At 40.2% G+C, this 23,562-nt stretch overlaps 1 protein-coding gene across 1 annotated transcript in view; it reads left to right on the plus strand.

Annotated features, from left to right (window-relative positions):
- The window catches only part of LOC126272651 (leucine--tRNA ligase, mitochondrial), a 125,299-nt gene that overhangs the window by 59,732 nt on the left and 42,005 nt on the right, over positions 1-23,562 (plus strand). Inside the window, exons 7-8 of the mRNA XM_049975655.1 lie at positions 11,723-11,896; positions 20,074-20,256. Coding sequence (XP_049831612.1) covers positions 11,723-11,896; positions 20,074-20,256 — 357 coding nt within the window. The remainder of the gene's footprint in view (positions 1-11,722; positions 11,897-20,073; positions 20,257-23,562) is intronic.

Genomic DNA, 23,562 nt, shown 5'->3' on the forward strand with positions numbered 1-23,562 from the left:
GTCTTTATTCTAAAAAATAATTGAATCTATCAAGAAGGATAGACTAATCAACAGAGCCAGATTTTCATGTCCCGACAGTATCGTATTGCAAAACATGCTTGCGTTCATGCATTATCATATAATTAAACATGCACATTAAGGCAGCAGAACAGTAAAAATTTGTAGAATCAAAATTCAGTTCTGTAGTTATCCTATTTTCTCCAAAAACAGTACACAACCACCATTTTCTCATAATCTTCTTCACTTAGTTGTTTATCAGATATGAGATTTTTATGATATTATGAAAAGGATAGATTGTTACTCACCGTGTAGAGTGGAGATGTTGAGTCGCAGAACGGCACAACGAAACAAATAACCTTTTGGCCAAAATGCCTTTATCTAAATTCGACCATGCACATGCATGCGTGCGTACCTGCCACCCTAAAGCATGTTATATGTTTCACCCATGTGCAACATCATGTAGCTGAAACAGTATGTCTAAATTGACAGCATGAATACACTGATGTTACACATAAGATAAATAAACACACAAAATACAAAGGTTTGATAATTCTGACACAACTAGCAAAGTCTTCTCTTTTGCCGCAATTAGAGGTTTACTGTCAGATTTAGTTCTGCCACCATAGCCTATGTTAACCAGATGGGAATTGGGATGGGGTGGTGGGAAGAGTAGCTGGATAAATGATGCCATTTTTTACTATGATAATTTTGATGAAGTTAAGTCAGTAAGAAACTATAAATTCCTTCAAATTTTTATAGTTAATACCTGTTTGCTTCACTATATTGAAAAGCCTGATGATACTGCACCCAATAATTTTTTGGGTCATAGATACTTCTGAAGCCATGAATGCAGCTTGTAGAAGTAGCACTGAAGTAAACACATTTTAAGAAAGAGCAGATTTACATCAAATCACATTTTGTGCATTTGCCTGTGGCAATAACAAAGCTGAAGCTACAGCTAACTGGTGGAATCTTTGACGATTACTGAAGAGGTTGAAAACATCTTTGTAGTCATACTATGGAGAAATGGTTGTTGCAGCAAGAGTTATCACATCAAATTGTGATTTTGCATTTATGAAGTTACCGAAAAGTAATTTGTGACAAAAATATAAAAGATTTTCAACTTTGTCTGACTTTATAAAAATGTCTTCACTTAAGTAAACACCTAGCACTCCTTATGACATCGAAAGGTAATTCTCTATTGAAGTATATTTTCTATATATAAAGTCACTATCCAGAACCAAATCCCATATACTGTTCCTGTACTTCTGCTTCGCTCATGGAGTTTCTCCATACAGTCTTACCGTCAAGTTACTCATCTCCGACTGCAAACCCCTCCTTCCAAAATTATCTCTGTTTGCTCTCATTCTGCCAGTCCTTAACCCTCATATTCCTGCAAAACCATGTAAATTGGACTCAAACCTCCTTGCAATACCCCCTGTCCAGCCATAAAATTCTCCTGCTCTGCACCTCGAAAAACTCTCCAACCTGTTCACCTTCTACTGCCACCTTGGACTACCACTATGCACCACCTCTACAACAGTCTCTAAACCTCACCCACATCGCATCATAACTGACAAATCCTGCCTCACAGTCCTACTACATCTACTCCATCCTCACAAACTCCCTCCCACCATAATAGAGAATATAGAACCTATGTAGATTTGAAATGTAGTCATGAAGTTTCCTCCAAAGGCCTTAGTCCCACAGAAGTATCAGTCCTTTCCAACAACATTACCTTTTGCCCAATTCTCAAATTCAATCATGCTTGACTTTTTAAGGACATTCTCTCCTTCGCCTAGTCCCTACAATGGAAACACTTTTTGCCACCAAACCTACTGATCAGAGTCAACCAAATACCAATGTTGAACTCTGCCTGCCTTAGTTCATTCTTCTATCCAAATGTGATCCATCCCTGTTGTTGTTGTTGTTGTTGTTGTTGTTGTTGTTGTTGTCTTCAGTCCTGAGACTGGTTTGATGCAGCTCTCCATGCTACCCTATCCTATGCAAGCTTCTTCATCTCCCAGTACTTACTGCAACCTACATCCTTCTGAATCTGCTTAATGTGTTGATCTCTTGGTCTCCTTCTACGATTTTTACCTTCCACGCTGCCCTCCAATGCTAAATTTGTGATCCCTTGATGCCTCAAAACATGTCCTACCAACCAGTCCCTTCTTTTTGTCAAGTTGTGCCACAAACTCCTCTTCTCCCCAATTCTATTCAATACCTCCTCATTAGTTATGTGATCTACCCATCTAATCTTCAGCATTCTTCTGTAGCACCACATTTCAAAAGCTTCTATTCTCTTCTTGTCCAAACTAGTTATCGTCCATGTTTCACTTCCATACATGGCAACACTCCATACAAATACTTTCAGAAACGACTTGCTGACACTTAAATCTATACTCGATGTTAACAAATTTCTCTTCTTCAGAAAAGCTTTCCTTGCCATTGCCAGTCTACATTTTATATCCTCTCTACTTCGACCATCATCAGTTATTTTGCTGCCCAAATAGCAAAACTCCTTTACTACTTTAAGTGTCTCATTTCGTAATCTAATTCCCTCAGCGTCACCCGATTTAATTTGACTACATTCCATTATCCTCGTTTTGCTTTTGTTGATGTTCATCTTATATCCTCCTTTCAAGCTGATAATTAATAGGCTGAAAACATGGGCCAGGACAACTGATTTTCACTTCTCACCTGAGATTATATGTGTCAATTTTACCCATGCTTGTTGAAGTTTTAACCAACCAGAGCTCACAGTGGGGGACAATATTTTGTTTTCAAGAAACTGTGCACTTTTTGGGATGTAGGCTGCAGTAGGTACTGGGAGATGTAGAAGCTTGCACAGGATGTAGTAGCATGGAGAGCTGCATCAAACCAGTCTGAGGACTGAAGACCACAACAATTATCAGCTGTAGCTGCCTCATTGTCATTATAAGATCAGAGGAGGAGTAGAGCATTTGACAGGGCTTCTGACTGTGGAGGAAATGCCATTGATAGCGATGACAAACAATGTGACACTGAGGACACTGCGTTGAACATAGCAGTCAGACAAGGCATTGCCAGTGCGATACTGAAAATGACAGTCCTCAAGAAAGGATTGGATAAGAATGGGAAGCGTCCATGTAGTCCCCATTCATGAAGTTATTGAAGGATCTTGTACCTCCAAGCAGTGTCATATGCACAAACCAAATGGTTCCGGTGTAAGGAGGACTCCTGTATTGCTGTCTCCAGTAGAATTAAGTTGTCCATGATGGAACGTTAGCACCTGAAATTGCACTGGGAGTGGCTCAGGTGATCTCGGGATTTGAGCAGCCAGACAAGGTGGTGGTTGACCATGCATGCAAGAGTCTTACCGATACAACCAGTATGGGCTACAGTCTGGTAGCTGTTAGGGGCACTACAGTCCTTGCGTGGTTTCCAGAATGGAATTAATATTGCCTCTGTCCAAGTTGTGAGGCAGTGTCCATCAAACCAGATCTGACTGAAACAAGAGAGGAGCTGTCCTTTGAATTCAGGGCACAGATGACAAACCATGTCATAATGGATCTCATCAGGTCCTGGAGAAGTGTGTCTGACTGCAGACAAGGCTGATTTCAGTTCCCATTGGAGAACAGAAGGTTGTAGACTTCCTCATTATGTGAGAAGAAACTGAGCTTCCCCATCTCTGCAGTCCTATGGAACACCTGAGAAGTAGCACAGTGGAAGTGGACCAACTAATGGAAGTCATGAATTCCCTCCAGGATGCCCTCTTCTGTTCTTTTATTACTCTTCTCACATGTGCTCTTGCAGATCTGAAGATATGGTGATTTTCTGTAGTTGGACAGTGTGTGAAATTTGGCAGATCTGTTCATCTGGCCCTGATTGTCAATCAACATTTGTCATTCCACCAAGGTACAGGCCGTAATCTGAGATGGTTCCTAGATCCGGGGATGGATCTGCGACAGCTTGTTGGATCCACACCTGGAAGTGGTCACTAGAATGTAAATCTGGAGCAACTTACCAATAAACTGAGTCTGCAATAGCTGGCGAACAAAAATAAAGGTCACTGACTGAAAAGACCTTGTAGCTATGGAAAAGTGAGTCATCTGACTCGCATTCAGAAGGCAGATATTCTCAGAATGGATGAAACAAGTAATCGTAGTTGAAATTCATTGGCAGCTAGTAGAGGCTTACAGAGAAATGGTAATATGTCATCAGCATGTTGCAGAATGGTGTTGAAAGTTTGCAGTCAGTTGAGAAAATCTCACAGATAAGGATCGCAACGGCTGACCCAGCTCTGTGCCAACAGATCTACGGCTTGCTTGGAAGTGCTGATTCGGAAGAACAGCATGATCATGCTACAGCATATGACAGTAGAATTGGGAGTGTCATTCAGAAGCATTCGTTACATTGTTCACAATACTCTGCAGTATCGGAAAGTTTGTTCCACCCTCCCTACAGCCTCAATCTTCCTCCAAGTAACTTTGACCATTTTCCTCACTTGAAGGAGCACCTAGGAGGCCGACAATTTGCTTCAAACAAGGAGGTGAAACACTTTGCAGCAACATGGCTGAACAAGCAAAGAAAAGATTTTTACCGGGAGAGTATATTCAAGCTCATCCTATGAAGCAGCAAGTGCCTAAACTGGTATGAAGATCATTAAAAAGTAACCTAATATGTGTACTATCATTTACACCTTGTACAATATCAGCCATTACGGAGGTTACAGAAGTGTACTTGAAGCTGTTGACAAGGATGAATGTGTTCCAGGCATATTCTTGGTCATGTCAAGATTTTTGACACTGTTGACTATAAAATAATGCTAAACGAGCTACAAACACTAGGTGTAAGAGGAATAGTGAACAAGTGGTTCCAGTTTTACCTAAAAAACAAGATGCAAAAGATAGAGAGAGTTCACACATTTGCTGGTGATAAATTTTTAGTGACACAACTATCCCACAATAAACACACAAACATAACTGTTCCTTGTGGTAGTTTAGTGAGTCCAGTTCTGTTCTTAGTATAAAATGTGCACTGCAAGTATTGTGGGAATGGGAAGTGCTATTGACTTGCAGTTTTCACGAAATGGAATGGTAGCTAGGGGCTCATATTGCTATCCAATCAGCAGATTCTGATAATACTTAGAAAGTGTATTATTTGTTAAACTTACACTTTTTTACATGGAACAATGGCAGTTTGCATTAACAAACTAAAAGTATCATAAATTAGAAATGACAGTGGTGTTGGTTGCAGGATTCTAGTGCGAGTCATTTACAAGATATCATATTTTGAAACGTTCCCTCACAAACACTTGTACAATACCTGTGGCTCTACGCACCAAGTGGACTTACCAGTTATGTGGATTCGGACCAGTAACAAGACAATCAACCATCACAGATTGTGTTCAAATGACTACCGGCAGCAGCAATACAAGTTTCCAGCCTGGTGTGTAATGATGGCTGCACATGTGCTAACTTTTCAACATAGATGTCTGAGCAGGCTTCAATAATATGTCGCTGCATATAATCGGATGTAGTTGGGATGTCCTTGCAGTCAGCACCTTCCAACTTCCCCTGCAGAAAAATCTACAGATGTCAAATCTGGGGAACAAACTAGCCAAAGTACAGGTCCTCTATGTCCAATCCAATGATCTGGAAACAATTCATGAAGACGTTCTATAGTATTTCGTACACTCTGGGCTGGATAGCCATCATAATGTTCATCGTAGTCTGCAGGGGAATGTCTTGTGGCATCCATGTAAGATAGTCTGTTAGGAGGCTACGATGTTTGTGCATGTTCAGTGTTCTGTCTATGACAAATGAGCCTATGAGCTGATGGTTCACTATCCCACACCACCTGTTTCCTCTTCGTGGCCACTGATGTGCTACCTGACGAAGCCAACAGGGACTGTCAGCAGAACAATAGCGCATGTTTCGGCAGTTTACTTAGCCATGGTTGGTAAATGGCTTCATCTACATCTACGTGTACATGATTACTCTGCAATTCACATTTAAGTGCTTGGCAGAGGGTTCATCGAACCACAATCATACTATCTCCCTACCATTCCACTCCCGAACAGCGCACGGGAAAAACGAGCACTTAAACCTTTCTGTTTGAGCTCTGATTTCTCTTATTTTATTTTGATGATCATTCCTATCTATGTAGGTTGGGCTCAACATAATATTTCCGCATTTGGAAGAGAATGTTGGTGACTGAAATTTCGTAAATAGATCTCGCCACGACAAAAAAGTCTTTGCTTTAATGACTTCCATCCCAACTCGCGTATCATATCTGCCACACTTTCTCCCCTATTACGTGATAATACAAAACGAGCTGCCCTTTTTTGCACCCTTTCGATGTCCTCCGTCAATCCCACCTGGTAAGGATCCCACACCGTGCCTCAATATTCTAACAGAGGACGAACGAGTGTAGTGTAAGCTGTCTCTTTAGTGGACTTTTGCATCTTCTAAGTGTCCTGCCAATGAAACGCAACCTTTGGCTCGCCTTCCCCACAATATTATCTATTTGGTCTTTCCAACTGAAGTTGTTTGTAATTTTTACACCCAGGTACTTAGTTGAATTGACAGCCTTGAGAATTGTACTATTTATCGAGTAATCGAATTCCAACGGATTTCTTTTGGAACTCATGTGGATCACCTCACACTTTTCGTTATTTAGCGTCAACTGCCACCTGCCACCACATACACCAATCTTTTCTAAATCGCTTTGCAACTGATACTGGTCTTCGGATTACCTTCATCAGTGAAGAAGATACATGACACATCTTGAGTATCCTGTCTTAGTGACCATGTACAGAAGTTAAAACAATTCTCATAACCATTACCATGAAGCACTTGATGGAGGGATGTGATAGGAATGGAACCCATGTCAACAGTGATTTCCCTAAATCACTCCAGGCAAATGCCGGGATGGTTCCTCTGAAAGGGCACGGCCGACTTCCTTCCCTAATCTTATGAGACCGATGACTTCGCTGTCTGGTCTCCTTCCCCAAACAACCCAACCCCTATGTCAACAGAGGAAATGTAGTACCCTTCCCTGACTCATGCCACTTCCTCATGCAACTGCACGGGAGCCAACATGTATATCAACTGCAACAGCAACAAGAACATTGTCTAGGTCTTACATTGTCAATTTCACGTAACTGGTTGTAGGGGGTGATAAATAATTGCCAAGATGGTTGATGCTGGTTGGGATATCTTGCTGCAAACACCGTAAAAGAACAAGCTGCATTCTTTCTACACTCTCCATAAACAATGAGCATATCGACTTTTTCTTCATTGGTAAATCTCATTGTCTACTCACGACCTACTACACAGACTATCACACGCTGACTGAATAGCAATCGCAATCACAATGCACTCAAAGAACAAGCAAGCACACTGTAAGAAGACATAACATACCTAGCAACTATGCTGGTTGAATGGCACAAACAAGTGTTGGTGCAGAAACTTTTCACAATATGATATCTCATAAAAGACTCACTTTAGACTCCTGCAACAAACACCACTTACATTCTCATTTACTCTATTTTTAGTTTGTTAATGTCAATAGGCACTGTTCCATTTAAAAAGTGTATTTTTGTACAAAAGAACACTTTTAAATATTGTTACAATTCTTTACTGGTTAAAAATATGAGCCCACTGACAACCAATCCATTCTGTGAAAACCACACATCAATAGCACTTTCCAGTTCCGCAATACTTTTGGTGCACGTTTTAGGTGATGCACCCTATATATCAATGATTTTCCAGATAGTATAAGACATGGAGCAAGAATTCTATTCGCTAATGACAGTTACATCATAGACACTGATAAAACACTAGAGCTCCTATTAGAGAAAGCAAAAGAAAACCCACAGGGTGTTTGACTCGCCAACATGTACAAGAAATCAACATTGAAATAAAAGAAAACAAACAGTATGCTCTCCAGCAGAAAGAGGGAAAACAACTGTTGCATTAAGCATAGATAATGAATCTATAGTTTGTGTAAGAAGCACAGAGTTTTTGGTATCAGTATCAATTGTCAGTTAAAAACGCACAGAGATACTAGCCAAAAGGAAGTCATTGGCGTGTCATGCTCTTAGGGTTTTGTTGTCTGTTTGTAACAAACTATGTCTTGTGGTGACATACTATTCTTACATAAATTCAGTTGAATGTTAGCTGTAGATTCTTTCCTGCCAATCAAAAGCTCAAAACATAGCTGATTGACGACTAAAGTTGCTGCTCACTTTGTTCATGACATAGTTCATCATTAACTGACAATAAACAAGTATGTAATAAGGCCATAGAATCTCAGATAAGTAATAAAAATAAATAAAATAATAAATTTCAATCTACAACTTTAAAATAAACTCCAGGCCTTTTTTCAGTTCAGTTTTTGGTTAACTTTAGGCCTAGGCTATGCTGCATAACTACCTAGTTTGTTTTACTCTAGACCTTTTGCTGTGGCACAAAAGCAGATGAACACTTGACAGCATTCCACATATTACCTAAATACCTAATCTTTTTTATCTTTATCCTGTTCATTTATCAACAAGTAAAAAAGAAAATAAGACTAACTATACCTGATGCATGTAAATATTGTACAAGTCTTAATAAATAACTTTTGGAATAATTAACTCATTCCAGCTTTGCCACTGGTTTATGTGAGGCACATTACACCCATAATGATCGTCAGGTGCCCTCGACAAAATATATGATAGCTTTCTGTAAATCAGGAGAATAAGTGCATCTTAAGTCTTCACTTTCAAGCATTACACTGAACACTACACTTCTTACTCTTAAATACACTGCATTGATGTACTGTAGCATTCCTAACATAACACAGAGTCCACTAATAATAAACTCTGCTGTTTCCGCAGACAATAATTTGCATAACATGCTATGTAAAATACACTGACAGAAAAAAACATCACAACACAAAAAAAGAATAATGTAGAGTAATAAAATTTCAGGAATAAATTTGTCCAGGTAAAAGTCAAACAATGGAAAATCCAGGCTGGAATGTAGCAACATATTTAAGTGATTAACATTCTGAGATCACAGGTTATAATGTAAGCACAAGATAACCCATTAAAAATGTAAAATGCTGGTATATTAATAACCATTGTAACTGCCAGACTGTTGAATGCAAGCATGCATACATTGTATTGTACAGGTACCTGATGTCAGTTTTTGGGATGGAGTTCCTTTGTCTGTTGTCCTTGATCGTTCCAATACAGGAACAGGTAATGCTGTTTGTGAATGACAATGGAATTATCTGATGATGTCCCATATGTGCTCGATTGGAGACACATCTAGTGATTGAGTTCGAACAGGCCAAGACAATATGTCGACATTACTGTAGATAAGGATGTAGTCAGGGAGGGAGGGAGGTTCCAGACCATCCTGCCCTATAATCCAAATGAAATTACATGTGACCTAGTTGCCCTGTACTGAAATTGAAAGATATTTTGATTTTCAGTCCTGCAATGAAAACAGAACATGCATCATTGGTAATCAACAAGCCCATCGAACAACAGTTCAGTTCTTACTTGGGCTTGATTTAAATGTAATAAGTGCTGGTGTTCATTGTTTTTATGCTGTGTGCTGTCATGATAGTTTTTAATTATCAATAAGTTTGTAAAAAGAAAGAAAGAAGAAGAAAGACGATTTTGATTTGTCCACCAGCATTACGGACAGTTAAAAATATGTACACCCTACTATAATAATCTAATTACCTGCCTGTAGCAGTTTAATGTTAGCACTGGAGTCTTTATTTGGAGACTGGTAAAACTTTAGGTTCTTTAGGTTGCAATATTTCAGTATTTCACAAGGCAGCAGAGTGGTAAATATACCTGTATATAACATGAAATGGAAATCAGTGCATCAAAATAGAGTTGGATTTGCCTGTGTCATCCAAAAATCACATCAGTCAACAGAATTATAGCCCAAATTACAGTGGTTGCATTTCTGAAAAAAATTTGCTTGAACTTCTGTCATTAGCCCAGATTGCAAAATATTGTCTAATGTGGTCACATTGGTGGTACTCAATTATGAAAACCAGTTTCAGTGCAGAACGATAGGGAGGGGTTTGTGGAGAGTGAAAAAGCAAAATGGGTGTGTGCCAAAAGCACATTCTATAGTACATTCATTTCTGAAAGCAGTTCTCTCTGGGCTGCTCGAATTTTTCCAAGCCAACAGTGTGCTTTATCCCCTCCCTTTCATCCAGAATCTAATTATGCCCCTATAATAACTGAGTCTGGAGTTCCATGCACAATTAAATCTCAGTTAGTTACATATTCCATGGATCCATGGATCATTTTACATGATAGATTGTAATGATGTGGAACAAGTCATTTTATATTCAAGTTGCAAAATTAATTTTTACATATGGTTACATTCTGATTCTGAACTACTTTTAATGAAAAGAAAAAGAAGGGGGGGGGGGGGGGATATGGACTATCAGAATTGCATCTTTTGTTGTGATTCATTTTATTATTTTAAAACATTGCACAACAACCAGTGTTACTGAGCAAAGGGGCACAGTGGTTAGCACACCTGACCCGCATTCAAGAGGATGACAGTTCAAACCTGCATCCAGCCATCCTGATTTAGGTTTTTCGTGATTTCCCTAAATTGTTCTAGGCAAATGCCAGGATGGTTTCTTTGAAAGGGTACAGCCAACTTCCTTCCCCATCCTTCCCTAATCAAATGGGACCTATATGACCCTGTTTGGTCCCCTCCCCCACATCAACCTTCAACCACACATTCTCCATTGACCGGGTAGCACTATTCATTGAGGTGCTGAGTTGAGGCAAATCCATATATTTGAGAGATGAGGTGGTTTGAATCCATCAGGTCACACGTTGCACGCGTGAAGTTTGGTGTGCCGTAACCAGCCCTGGTTTACATTATAGCACTTAATGCATCATACCACTGTGAAGCTGATGGTTAAGTCATGGGTCTTATTGAAATATTCCTAACAGTCTTTCGCTTTTTCTGTATGTACCAGTGTTTTACTGTCTGTAATTAGCATTTCTTGAGTGCGTGCATGTTCATATCTTCCTGTATGTTTGTGTAACATTTCAAACACACTATTTTGATGGATTGTGCAAACAAAACTGTAGAAATGGCTAACTTCCTCTCTCCTCCCCCCACCTCCCTCTCCCCCGCTCTCCCTCTCCCCCCGCTCTCCCTCTCCCCCCTCCCCCTCTCCCCCCTCCCCCTCTCCCCTCTCCCCCTCTCCCCTCTCCCCCACTCTCCCTCTCCCCCCCTCCCCATCTCCCCCTCCCACTCTCCCCCCTCTCTCTCCCACCCCCTCTGCCTCCGCCTCCCTCTCCCCCTCACCCATCCCCTCCTCCCGTCCCTCTCCCCCTCTCCCCCTCTCCCTTCCCCTCCCCATCATCCTCCCCCTCACACTCCCCACCCCCATCCCCATCCCCCTCCCCCCTTCCTCCATCCCTCCTCTCTCTCTCTCTCTCTCTCTCTCTCTCTCTCTCTCTCTCTCTCTCTCTCTCTCTCTCTCTCTCTCTCTCTCTCTCTAGTTTAAAAAAATCTTGATGAGCATGTCTGCCCTTAGTTTATTATATAAGCTGTGATTAAGCCTGTAGTTAAATTAATTCACAGTATACATTGGCATCTCATGTATTTGTAACACTGTGTTCTTATTTAGTGACAAATCCTTCAGAATATAATCTGTGAATGTTTTATTCATTACTTATGTATTATTACAGCTACACTACACTTGTATTATGCTCGATTTATGAATCATTTCTTGCATTCTATAAAACTTGTACCACACAAGGAGCCATTTGCAAGACTCATTGTGCAAGGTATGGTGATGGGGCGAAGTTACAGAGTGAAAGCAACAGGAAAATACATTCCAGAATCAGAAGTGGACTTATCTGGTAAGTACATTGTCTGTGTATTGTTAGACTCAACAATTTTGTGGTTTCCATTGACTTGTACAAAAACAAGGCTGTTGCATTTTTCAAGCAGGATACAAATGTTTTAAGTAGGTATTGAATTGATGCAGAACATCCTAAGTATCTCATGAAAAAGTATTGCATTCGCCAGTACGTAGTGAAGACAGAGAATTTATTTTAAACCACAGTAAACTTTAAGGTATATTTTCTGTTATAGTGCAAATTATTGTTGTTACATGCCTGATATTATTTCTAGTTGTATAAAGGAGATTTGAAATGGACTCGATCATTTAAAAGGAATTCAAGGCATGCTGTATGATGTTAAACTTCTTTGAAGTTTGTGTGTATGGTTAAATGATATCACTACTTCTTAGAAACTACATACTGATAAGCTTTATGATGTATGACAGTAAGTATATAAATACTACATACACTTTGGCACTCAGTATACAAGCCTTTGGTATTTCAGTTACAAATAGTACGAAAATTTCCAGAAAGGGAAGTTGTGAGCATAAATGACTTTAAACAGATGTAAATGAAAATGGGTAGAATGAGGAGGAATAACAAGGAAAGAAATTGGAAAAGTTTACAACATATGAGTATTCTCATGACCAATTGAATTATAAATAGCTGTTGTGTCGAAAAAAGAGGTGGACACAGCACGTGGTGTGACTGAGATATTGTAATGGACATCTGCATGACAATCAGGCACAAAAAGGGCAAGGTGCGCAATGCTGGAGCATTTGCTAGTGGGCATACAGTGGATGCCCATCACATGGGACTCTCCAAGGTTCTGCAGCACTGGAATTTCCATAAGACACTGTGTTCACGCTGTACTATAAGTACACCAGTCTGAGGAAAAATCACCCGTACCAGTCAGCTGCCATGCACAACACCATGTTGATGGCAATGACGCCCTTGGGCTAATGTGAATTGTAATGACAAATATCCATGCCATGCGACAGTTTAGTATTGAACAACAACAAAAAACAACAACAACAACTGGTGAGCATTCCCTTCCTCATTGTTGTATGGTACGGAAGGTACCACCACTCATGTACATCTACTAATCACGTTACATGGTACAGAGGTTGAGAAAATGGGAATGTGGATTGGCAAGTCATATTGATGTAATTGTGCCAATGGTATTGAAAACCACATGGTATTATGTATCCCTCTTGCTAGCAGGGCACTGCTCAATCTGTTCTTGGAAGTATTTTTGTGAAGATGATGTTTACATGGGATTAAAAATGGTCCCTTGAGTGTCTGCTCAAATATTACTGGCAGTCAATTGTTGCATTCATTTCTTCATATACTGCATCACCCATTGTTTGTGAATTGTGACAGAATAGTGTGAGCAGCACTGGATGCAAACAAGGGTGGTTGGTAGCACTTTGGTCCTGGCTCTGATCAGCCTCCAGGAGTTGTGTTTGTTGGTTGAGTGGTAATGGGTCTGAATGTTTCTCTATTGCTTTTAATTTTTTGTGCAATCCATGACTCAGTACACTGCTGCCAGTTTTAGAACAAATGAGTGTGCTATGAGGCAAGTGTTTTTAATTCACTTGTTCTCCACTGCAGAGTATTGCTGATAATGGGGATTCTGGGAGGGATGCACATTGTGAAAATAGCTCTGTAGTTGCATTCCACAATCTCTACTTCCCTCCCTCCCTCCCTCCCTCCCCCTCTGTCTCTGTCACCGTCTCCCCATCCCCCTCACATTTAAAACATGGATGTTAAACATCATTTCCCATAGCTTTTTGCCTAAGTTCTCATTAAATATTCTAACTCAGTTATTAATTATAACAGGATCCTATGAGCATTCTAACTGGACAGCAATGCTGAACATTTTTATACATAAAACGATATTGTCAGCAACTGTTGCACTACACCCTTATTGCTAAGATTACTATGAAAAGCAGTCCATTGAGATTGCATCATTTCTAAGACTTTTTGATAAACCTTCATATTTCTTGTGTGTCCTTGGCTGACGGGTGTTATGGACTACAAGTGAAATAGGCACGAGGGCCATGACAGCTGTTTATTATTGTTGTAAGAAACAGAACTCAAATACAAGGTCCATGGATGAATGTCCACACAATTTATATACAAACAGAAATATCATTCCTAGACATTGCATGGGATGTGCCTACGTGTTGAAATCCACAAGTCCTAGTAGGCAGCAGAGCAGACTGAGCCAAGGATGATCAGTGGTAGGTTCCAACAGAGCGCTTGGAGTGTGCCCTCGAGGACAGTGGGCTTCACGGATGTTGGGCATCAGTAGACATCGGAGGCAATGTGTCAGTGATGACAGAACCTGGTGAGACGTTGGTGCTTCTAGGGCATCGGGTGTCAGCAGATGTCTGAGGTGATAGCTTGACAATGGCAGCCACTGGGTGGATGCAGTGTAGTGAGGCGTGGCACTTGGGGGCAGCAGACAGTGGTCCAGAGTAGTGTCAGCGACCAGTGCTCACAGTGAGGGCGATTACTCTGATCAGTGAGCTGCTAGAGTGGCCAGCATGAAGCCTGTAGTGGTACTGGCTGAAGCATGGTGAGACAGTGACCTAAATATGCTCCAGCAGAAGGATACCACCAGTGTGGTGCTGAATGGGCATGTAATAAAGGTGACAGAGTAGTGCCCTGACTACAGTGTTCTCTACCACAATGGGCACACTGCCGATTGATGAGACTGGCATCAACAGATGCCATGGAGGCTATGGGAAGCTGTGGCATAAAGAACCTGAGCTATGCATTGCTAGGCATGTAAACAGCTCAGTGAGTCATGCTGATATGAGCTGTTTACTCGCTTTTACCTGGAGAGGCGGCAGCTTACAATACCTCCCTGGTATTGTACTTTGGACCTCGTAGCTACAAACAGGCCAGACCTTATCGATGACATCAATATGTAGACAGGGACTAGTTAATATGATGTCACTGTAATGACTATGGTTACATAAGTTAATAAATCAGTCAAGAGTGCTAACAGAGTGTTTCTGTTAGAAAGAACAGGTAAGCAATTGTTAGCTTCTCACGTAGTGAACTGCACTCATTTTGTTCCAGAATGATGGACATAGAGGAATTAAGGGCAAAGTTTAAACAGACTGTAAATCATGCTCTGGACAACTATGTGTGGATTAACGATGGAAAAGAGCCACCATGGTTTAATAACAAAATTCAGAAAATGCTGAGGAAACAAAGGCTGTTGTACTTCTGGTTCAAAAGAAGACATGCAAATGATGACAGGCAAAGATTATAGAGATTAATGCATCTGTGAAAAGATTTATGCACGAAGCACAGAACAGCTACCGCCATCATGCCTTCGCTAAAGATCTAGTGGAGAACCCGAGAGAATTCTGGTCCTATGTAAATTTGCTAAGCAGGTCTAAGGTTTACATCCAGTCACTTATTGATCAGTCTGGTTTGGCAGTAGAAGATAGCAAAAGGAAGGCCAAAGTTTTAAATTCCATTATTAACAAAATTTTCACGGAGGAGAATCATACAAATGTACTGTCATCTGATCATCGCACAGAGTCCCATATGGATGATATAGTAATAAACAACCCTGGCATAGAGAAACAACTGAAAAAGTTGAAAATAAATAAGTTGCCAGGTCCACATGGAATTCCAGTTCAGTTTTACAAAGAGTCCTCTTAGGCCATTGGCCCCTTACATAGTTTGCATTTATTGTAAATCTCTCCACAAGTGCAAAGGGGCAAGTGGCTGGTAAAAACAATAGGTGACTCCTGTGTATAAAAAGGACAAAATTACAGACCAATATCCTTAATATTGATTTGGTGCAGAATTCTAGAGCGCATTCTGAGTTCAAATATAATAAATTTCCTTGAGACCGAAAATTTCATGTCCAAGATCAGCACAAAAAAATGATTCAAATGGCTCTGAGCACTATAGGACTTAACATCTATGGTCATCAGTCCCCTAGAACTTAGCACTACTTGATTCTAACTAACCTAAGTTCATCACACAACACCCAGTCATCACGAGGCAGAGAAAATCCCTGACCCCGCGATCACCACACCTTTAGAAAGTATCACTTGTACAAAACCCCAGCTTGCTCTTTTTTCACATGATATACTGCATACTATGGATGAAGGGCAACAGGCTAATTCCATATTTTTAGATATCCATAAAACATTTGACATGGTACCCCACTGCAGACTGTTAATGAACGTACAAGCATACGGAATACGCTCCCAGATATGTGACTGGCTCGAAATCTTCTTAAGTAATAGAATCCAGTATGTTGTCCTCAATGGCAAGTGTTCATCGCAGACACAGGCAACGTCAGGAAAGTGTGATAGGACCTATATACATAAATGATGTACTGTATATACTTCTATACACAAATAAAATAGAGGGAAACATTCCACGTGGGAAAAATATATCTAAAACAAAGATGATGTAACTTACCAAATGAAAGTGTTGGTATGTTGATAGACACACAAACATACACACAAAATTTTGTTTGTGTGTTTGTGTTTGTTTGTGTGTCTATCAACATACCAATGCTTTCATTTGGTAAGTTACATCTTCTATACATGAATACATATATACATAAATACATATATACATAAATGATCTGACAGACAGGGTGGGCAGCAAACTGCGGTTTTTGCTGATGATGCTGTGGTGTACAGAAAGTTACCAAAGATCAGGGACTGTAGGATGATACAAAGTGGCCTAGACAAAATTTGTAGTTGATGTGATGAATGGCAACTGGCTCTAAATGTAGAAAAATGTTAGTTAATGCAGATGACTAGAAAAACAAACTCATAATGTTCAGATACAGCATTAGTACTCTCCTGCTTGACACAGTCACGTCATTTAAATATCTGAGCATAAAGTTTCGAAGCAGTATGAAATGCAACGAGCATGTAAGGATTGTGATAGGTAAGGTTAATTAATGGTCGACTTCAGTTTATTGGGAAAATTTGAAGAAAGTTTGGCTCATCTGTAAAGGAGACTGCATGTAGGATGCTAGTGCAAACTGTTCTTCAGCACTGCTTGAGTGTGTTGGATCCTCACTAGGTCAGATTGAAAGAAGATGCCAAAGCAGTTCAGAGGCAAGCTGTTAGATTTGTTACTGGTAGGTTTGATCAGCATGCAAGTGGTACAGATATGCTTTGGGAATTAAAGTGGGAGTACCTGGAGGGAAGAAGACACTCATTTCGAAGAACACTGCAGAGAAAGTGTAGAGGACCAGCCTTTGAAGCTGACTGCAGAACGATCCTTCTGCTGCCAGCAAACATTTCACTTAGGGGCCATGAAGATAAGAAACGAGAAATTGGGGCTCATACGGAGGCATCTCGCTTTATCTGCGAGTGTAACAGGAAAGGAAACCACTAGTAGTGGTACAGCAAACACTCCACCACGCATCGTTTGGTGGCTTGCGGAATATGTATGTGGATGTGGATGTAGATGATGATGGTATGCGTAGCAGTTTAGTCCCTGGCAGATGCTCTATATTCTATGAAACTTTGGGAGAAATACAGAGTATAGGTAAATTACTGCCACTGTATTTCAGTCATTTGTAGAGTCTTCAGGCCATCTTCAGATTATAATGCCAAAAGTACACTGATTTACTCTGTTTTATCCTGCCAGCACAAGCATGGTGTACTTGCAAGTCATTAAACAGGTGTTAATGGAGCACACACACTTCTGCTGTGAGACTGTCCATTGTTCTGAACACATTTCATGACAAAAGCCCACCTCATCGATATTGGATCCGTCACTTGGTAAAATCTCACAAGAACTCTGTTATGCACAGTGTTTCCCAATAACATATCCCTCTGTGTCATCCAAATGGTCTGTTATGTAGAGCACAGTGTTTCCCAATAACATATCCCTCTGTGTCTTCTAAATGGAAACAACAGTTATGGTTGGTCAGGTCCTCAGATGTATTTCTGCTGATCTGTTGACAATATAGTCCCAATATTTTATTGCACGGGGCCACAATTTTTGTTCCAGAGCATCCATTGAATGGCTAGTAGAAATATTGTGGTTGGCAATAGCACTTTGGCTGCCTTACAGGAGACATGTATGTCATTAATACTCCAGAATTTTGGTGGTTTGCCTTATATACAATTTTCCAAACTTGCACAGAATCCTGTAAACCATTGCCTTGCACAGTACCTAGTTGTCTTTGACCAATCTCAGAACTCCCAAGATTGTTGCTGGAGGACCAAAGACCTCTTTAACCTGATGTTTTCTCAGTACTGTACACATGTTAATAGAAACATTCCCAATACAGGACAAGTAAACTGTAATCCTGAAAGTCTCATATGCTTTCTTCCATCATTTACTTCTCTTTAGTGTCCTATGCATCTGAAGAGGTGAAATCTGTTTTTGAGTAACAAATTTAGTAGATGTTCCAGTTCTGCTTGCAAAGCTGTTTGCGTAGTCAAGCAATCTGTTGATTTGTGACTGACTGAGGATGTGATCAGTAAGAACAGGGGTTTCCATGTTGATATTGGATTGAATCCTGTCATTGGGAAATTTCATTCTCTGCATAGTCAACATCTTCCTGTAATTTCACCAATTGCAGATGACCAGTCTCATATTGATAACATGAGAGTGTGATCAGAGCAGAGCACGAACTGTCAGCAGCACCACAGGCACTTAAATAAGTCTTGTATAGCAACTTGCAAGTACACTGTGTGCATACTGGAGGTCTTTCAACAGTGTACACCTGAGAATGATCAGAAATATTGTGACATCAAGTTACAGATGTCTAACAGTTCCACCAAAATTTCATGTAACTACCTGTTTGCTAAGGAAGTTTTAAATGAGTTACCTCTATATGTTTTTGACTTTATGAAGGATGTACCAAGCAGCATTCAGCTTGGTTCTTGTTGACTCTTAGAGAACCTCCACTACAGAATTTGCTACGATGTCATAATTTTCTGTGCTGATTGAAAATTTCATTGTGGGCGGAACTCAACTTGCCATTCTGATGCACAAACAACACTGACAAAAAAAGTGTGTTGTGGTGGTTATTGTTTACAAGATGCTGCGTAGTTCAGTGCTTTTTATTAGTGCCACAGCTCAGCCGCTAAATTGATTGTTAAGCATTTGGCTCACAGTTGGTTTTTAAAATTTTTTGAGATCACTGTGTGACTTTTACCCCTCCTCCTCTTCGGCCTCCATGTACCTCACACCCACTGTTACTGTGTGTGTGTGTGTGTGTGTGTGTGTGTGTGTGTGTGTGTGTGTGTGTGGACTCCAAAGGAGGACATTGCTTGTCAGCTCAGCAGCTGTTTCAGTCTTGATTGGTTGCATATCAACCACTCAACACTTGAAACCTATAGTGAGTGGTCACCTTTATTCTTTCTGTTATACAGGGTGTTACGAGTATAATCACAGTTTTTTGGTGGCTGAGGACAGTGTACTGAACAACATTGCATCAGTATTTACTTCATTTTTAGGCTAATAATTATAACTATTAGTAGTAGTATGTTCTGAAGTTGTTTATTATCTCCAAATACATAAGACAAAAGTAAGCCATTAATGCTTACTTTCCCCTGAGCAGCAGGTCAAATGATGAAGTGTGGGCACAAGAACACAAAACAGTTAGTTTAGAATGACAGGCATAGTCCACTTAGTTGTATAGTTATGAATATGTGGAAAACATCAGGTAGTAAATTATGTGATATGTTTGCAGAAAGCCTGTTAGATGCAGCAAAAAAATCAAGTAACTCACTGAAATGGCTACATATTAAGGTACCAATGATTACAGTATCTGCACTTACACCCCTAACACCCGCTATGTAATAGAACTTGCTTCTGTCATCCCTAGTAGTGTCAAGCGTGCATCCAAGCAGTGTTTCTGATCACAGGTAGGGTTCATGTATATCTACAGTGCAATATTCATCTTGTTTCACAAACTGTAATAAATCATGTGAAAACCACCCCGATTTAGTGTTGTTGACTGATCTTACTATCACCCATAATCATAAGATAAAGATCAAATGTCCACAAACAAGTGTGTGTGTGTGTGTGTGTGTGTGTGTGTGTGTGTGTGTCACACTTCTCTTGCATATTACAAGTTAATATTTTGGACATAGTGAATTAATTGCATATTAGTGCTCAAAGCATGTAGTGGAGAAAAGTTTCTCATCAAGATGGTCATGCTGCTGGTTTTTCAGGGAAGAAGCCTAAAGAGAAGAAAACTGGAGAACCTGTCATTGTTGCATGGGAGAAAATGAGCAAGTCAAAACATAATGGAGTTGATCCAGAAGCTGTATTCAAAGAGTATGGAGTTGATACAGCTCGCCTTTTGATATTAGGAAGTGTTGCACCTACTTCCCATAGAAACTGGTCACCTGAAAGTAAGTACACACTGAGTAGAACATTCAGTATGTGTCGTGCCACTCAGTGTAAATCATATGTCAATGAAAATTCAAACTGCAGTGACAGAAGACTGAGTGACTTTGTGTTTATTAGATTTCTGAAATATTTGTTTGAAAGCTCTGCTGGTAATTGTCCCCTTCTACACATTTGTCTGTGGTAAGTGATCTGTACTTTGATAGATATGTCTAATAGTCATAAATTTATACACCCCCACAAAAATTTTTCTTAAATGAATATTTGAAATTCATCAGTAACTTTTGCAGTATCTACACCATTTGTCTATACAGTACTTCTGTCTTTTATTACACCTACATCTAAACTGTGAAAACCAGTGTGAAGTGCTTGGCAGATCATACATCCCACTTGTACCCATTCCATTCACATATGGAGAGCAGGCAGAATGATTGCGTAAATGCATCTGTGTGTGCTGTAACTCGTGTTCACACTCCCTATGAGAATTATATGTAGGTGGTTGTTGTATATTCCTAGGTTCATCACTTCAAGTTGGTTGTAGAGACTTCCATCTATTTTCAGGTGTCTGCCATTTCAGTTCTTTCAGTATCTTATGGACACAGTCCCATGGGTCAAACAAATTTGTGACTATTTGTGCTGCCCTTTTTTCATATGTTCAGTATCCCCAGTTAGTCCTATTTGGTATGAACCTGACACACTAAAGCAGTGGGCTAGAATGGGACACACAAGTGTTTTGTATGCTATCTCCTTTCCAGACTGATGTATTTCTCTGGTATTCAACCAATGAACCACAGTCCACCACCTGCTTCACGTTCAACTGAGACACACAAAATGACTAACATTTAGATGCAAGTCGTGTCTATCCAACTAGTAGCTAACACGAAATGTGTTCATAAATACTATTCAGAAACATTAAATTGCACTTTCATGGTTAGATCAGACACTACTTAATAGCAACCACCTCACTTTATTTAAAGTTAAATAAAATTTTCAATGTTTATAACACGCAAAGCATTGGGTCATATGCAGCTATCAAGATGTTAAATAATACAATTAAAAAAAAAGTACTATACAGGCCGTAAACATTCACTTGTATGGCAAGAAAAACAAAATAAATTTAAATAAAATAGAAAGAAACTTCCACATGGGAAAAATATATTAAAAACAAAGATTCCAAGACTTACCAAGCGGGAAAGCGCCGGCAGACAGGCACATGAACAAAACACACAAATACACACACAGAATTGCTAGCTTTCCCTCTCCTTCCTGAAGAAGCAACCATCGGTTGCGAAAGCTAGCAATTCTGTGTGTGTGTTTGTGTGTTTTGTTCATGTGCCTGTCTGCCGGCGCTTTCCCGCTTGGTAAGTCTTGGAATCTTTGTTTTTAAAATAAATTTAAACATTGATTACTCATAAATACTTACTTTTTGCGGACAAGATATACCTGTGTGTCTCATTGTGTGGACATCTTTGACTAATAATTGATATGCTTGTATTATCACCTTTTAAAATAATTAGAAAATCATTTATGTTGATTAGAAACATTAGTAGCATTCCACATGTTTTCCTATCTTCTTACGACCCGTCCTCACAGCTTCAGTTCCCCCAGTACCTCGTCTTCTACCTTCCGAACTTCATAGAAGATCTTCTGCAGACTTTGCAGAACTAGCACTCCTAGGAGAAAGGATATTAGAGAGACATGGCTTAGCCACAGCCTGATGCATGTTTCCTGAATAAAAACTGGACAGTCGCATGATGCCCTCTCAAATTCTGCCTTTGCAATTGCTAACCAATGTGGGGCCAACCATCGTGGACTACAAATTAATGGGGGTCCCTCAGTAGTCTTCATATAATGCTAGATGTTATGCTTCTCATCTTTAGGTGTACCTGGCAGTCTCGTCAGTGCAGTGTACTCTCACTGTCCGCAGCTTCAATCAGTTTGGTGGATTGGGTCATCACATGGCACTGAAATCCTGCACCCATTGGTCTGGTGGTTTGGTCAACTAGGCGTGTGTTGGCAGTGTCAGGCAGAAGGTTGTAGTATGCCAGGAAGTCCACTCCATTACTGGTTCTGCAACATCCACAATCGTGAAGTCCCACATGAATGTCTGGTGTAGGCATGGGTCTAGCTCAAATCAGTGTGTGCTCTACGTCACAATAAAAGAACTTGCTTGTAGCAGCTGGATAGAACAAAGTATATGACCTACACTGATGTAGCATTGTTTGTGGGAATATACACAGATCAGAGCCAATGTCAACCAGATATTTCTGTCCTGTACACTTTTCACTTACAGACAGACACTGTGGCTCAGACCAGCAATTGGACAGAGTGTGTGTGCATTCAAGTCCTGCTGGCATTTGGATATGCGCAGGGTTTGGCCCAGCGATGTGCTTCATTTAAATCTTCTGTGGTACAAGTGTGTCTCCTGCTCTGTTTCTGTCCAGGGCATAGTCGAGGTGGTTGACGATCTCCTGCGTTAGTGCTTCCAGAATCCGCCTCAGCCCCAGTCACTGTTCTTGTCACAGAGAGATAACATCTTCCGATCTGCTGAGTTAGTACATCCACCTGTGCTGTCAGAGCATCATAGTCAGTGCACAGTACCATGGAAGATGCGCATGTTACACTGATAGGTGCAGGAGATATAGCATCTTGCTCCTTGTCTGTTAGCTCTGCCAGTGTGTCTAAAGACATGTTAGATTGTGAGCCAATGATTGCTTTAATGGCAGGCAGCAACCTGTGGGGCGGCATATGGAAATAATTGTTAATGAATGTAATGTAGAAAAGATGCATTTCCCAGCACATGCACCATATGTGGGGCGGCATATGGAATTTATTGTTATTGAAATGTTCCTATGATTTAATTAATGCTGTTGTTTGCCGTTCTCAACACTGGCTCTCTAACTACAATATTGGCAACCAGAAAGTGATTAGCAAAACATGAAGCCTGTAATTAGAATTCCTAGTGCCCACTTCAACTACGAAATACACTTATAGCTATGAGGAATTAGGAGATTGTCTGGGATTCATAATCAAAAACGATTCACTCTAAAAGGTTCACTATATTCTGAAACTCACAGACCAAAAAGAATCCACACAATCCAACTACCAGAGCAGTTCAGAGTCTAATGCGCTGATGCAACTATAACTGTTCAAATTAAATGTTTAAGTGAATGCTCGCCATAATTTGATGATAATGTTCATCAAACGCCACGCTAAATAATGGTAGAATGTCTGTCCCGACATACACAAACTGAAGATAGATCATCAAAGTCATCCTGGAATTAACACTTCACTCGAAAATGATTTCTTGG

Source organism: Schistocerca gregaria, chromosome 5 (genome assembly GCF_023897955.1).
Source record: "Schistocerca gregaria isolate iqSchGreg1 chromosome 5, iqSchGreg1.2, whole genome shotgun sequence".
Lineage (NCBI taxonomy): Eukaryota > Metazoa > Arthropoda > Insecta > Orthoptera > Acrididae > Schistocerca > Schistocerca gregaria.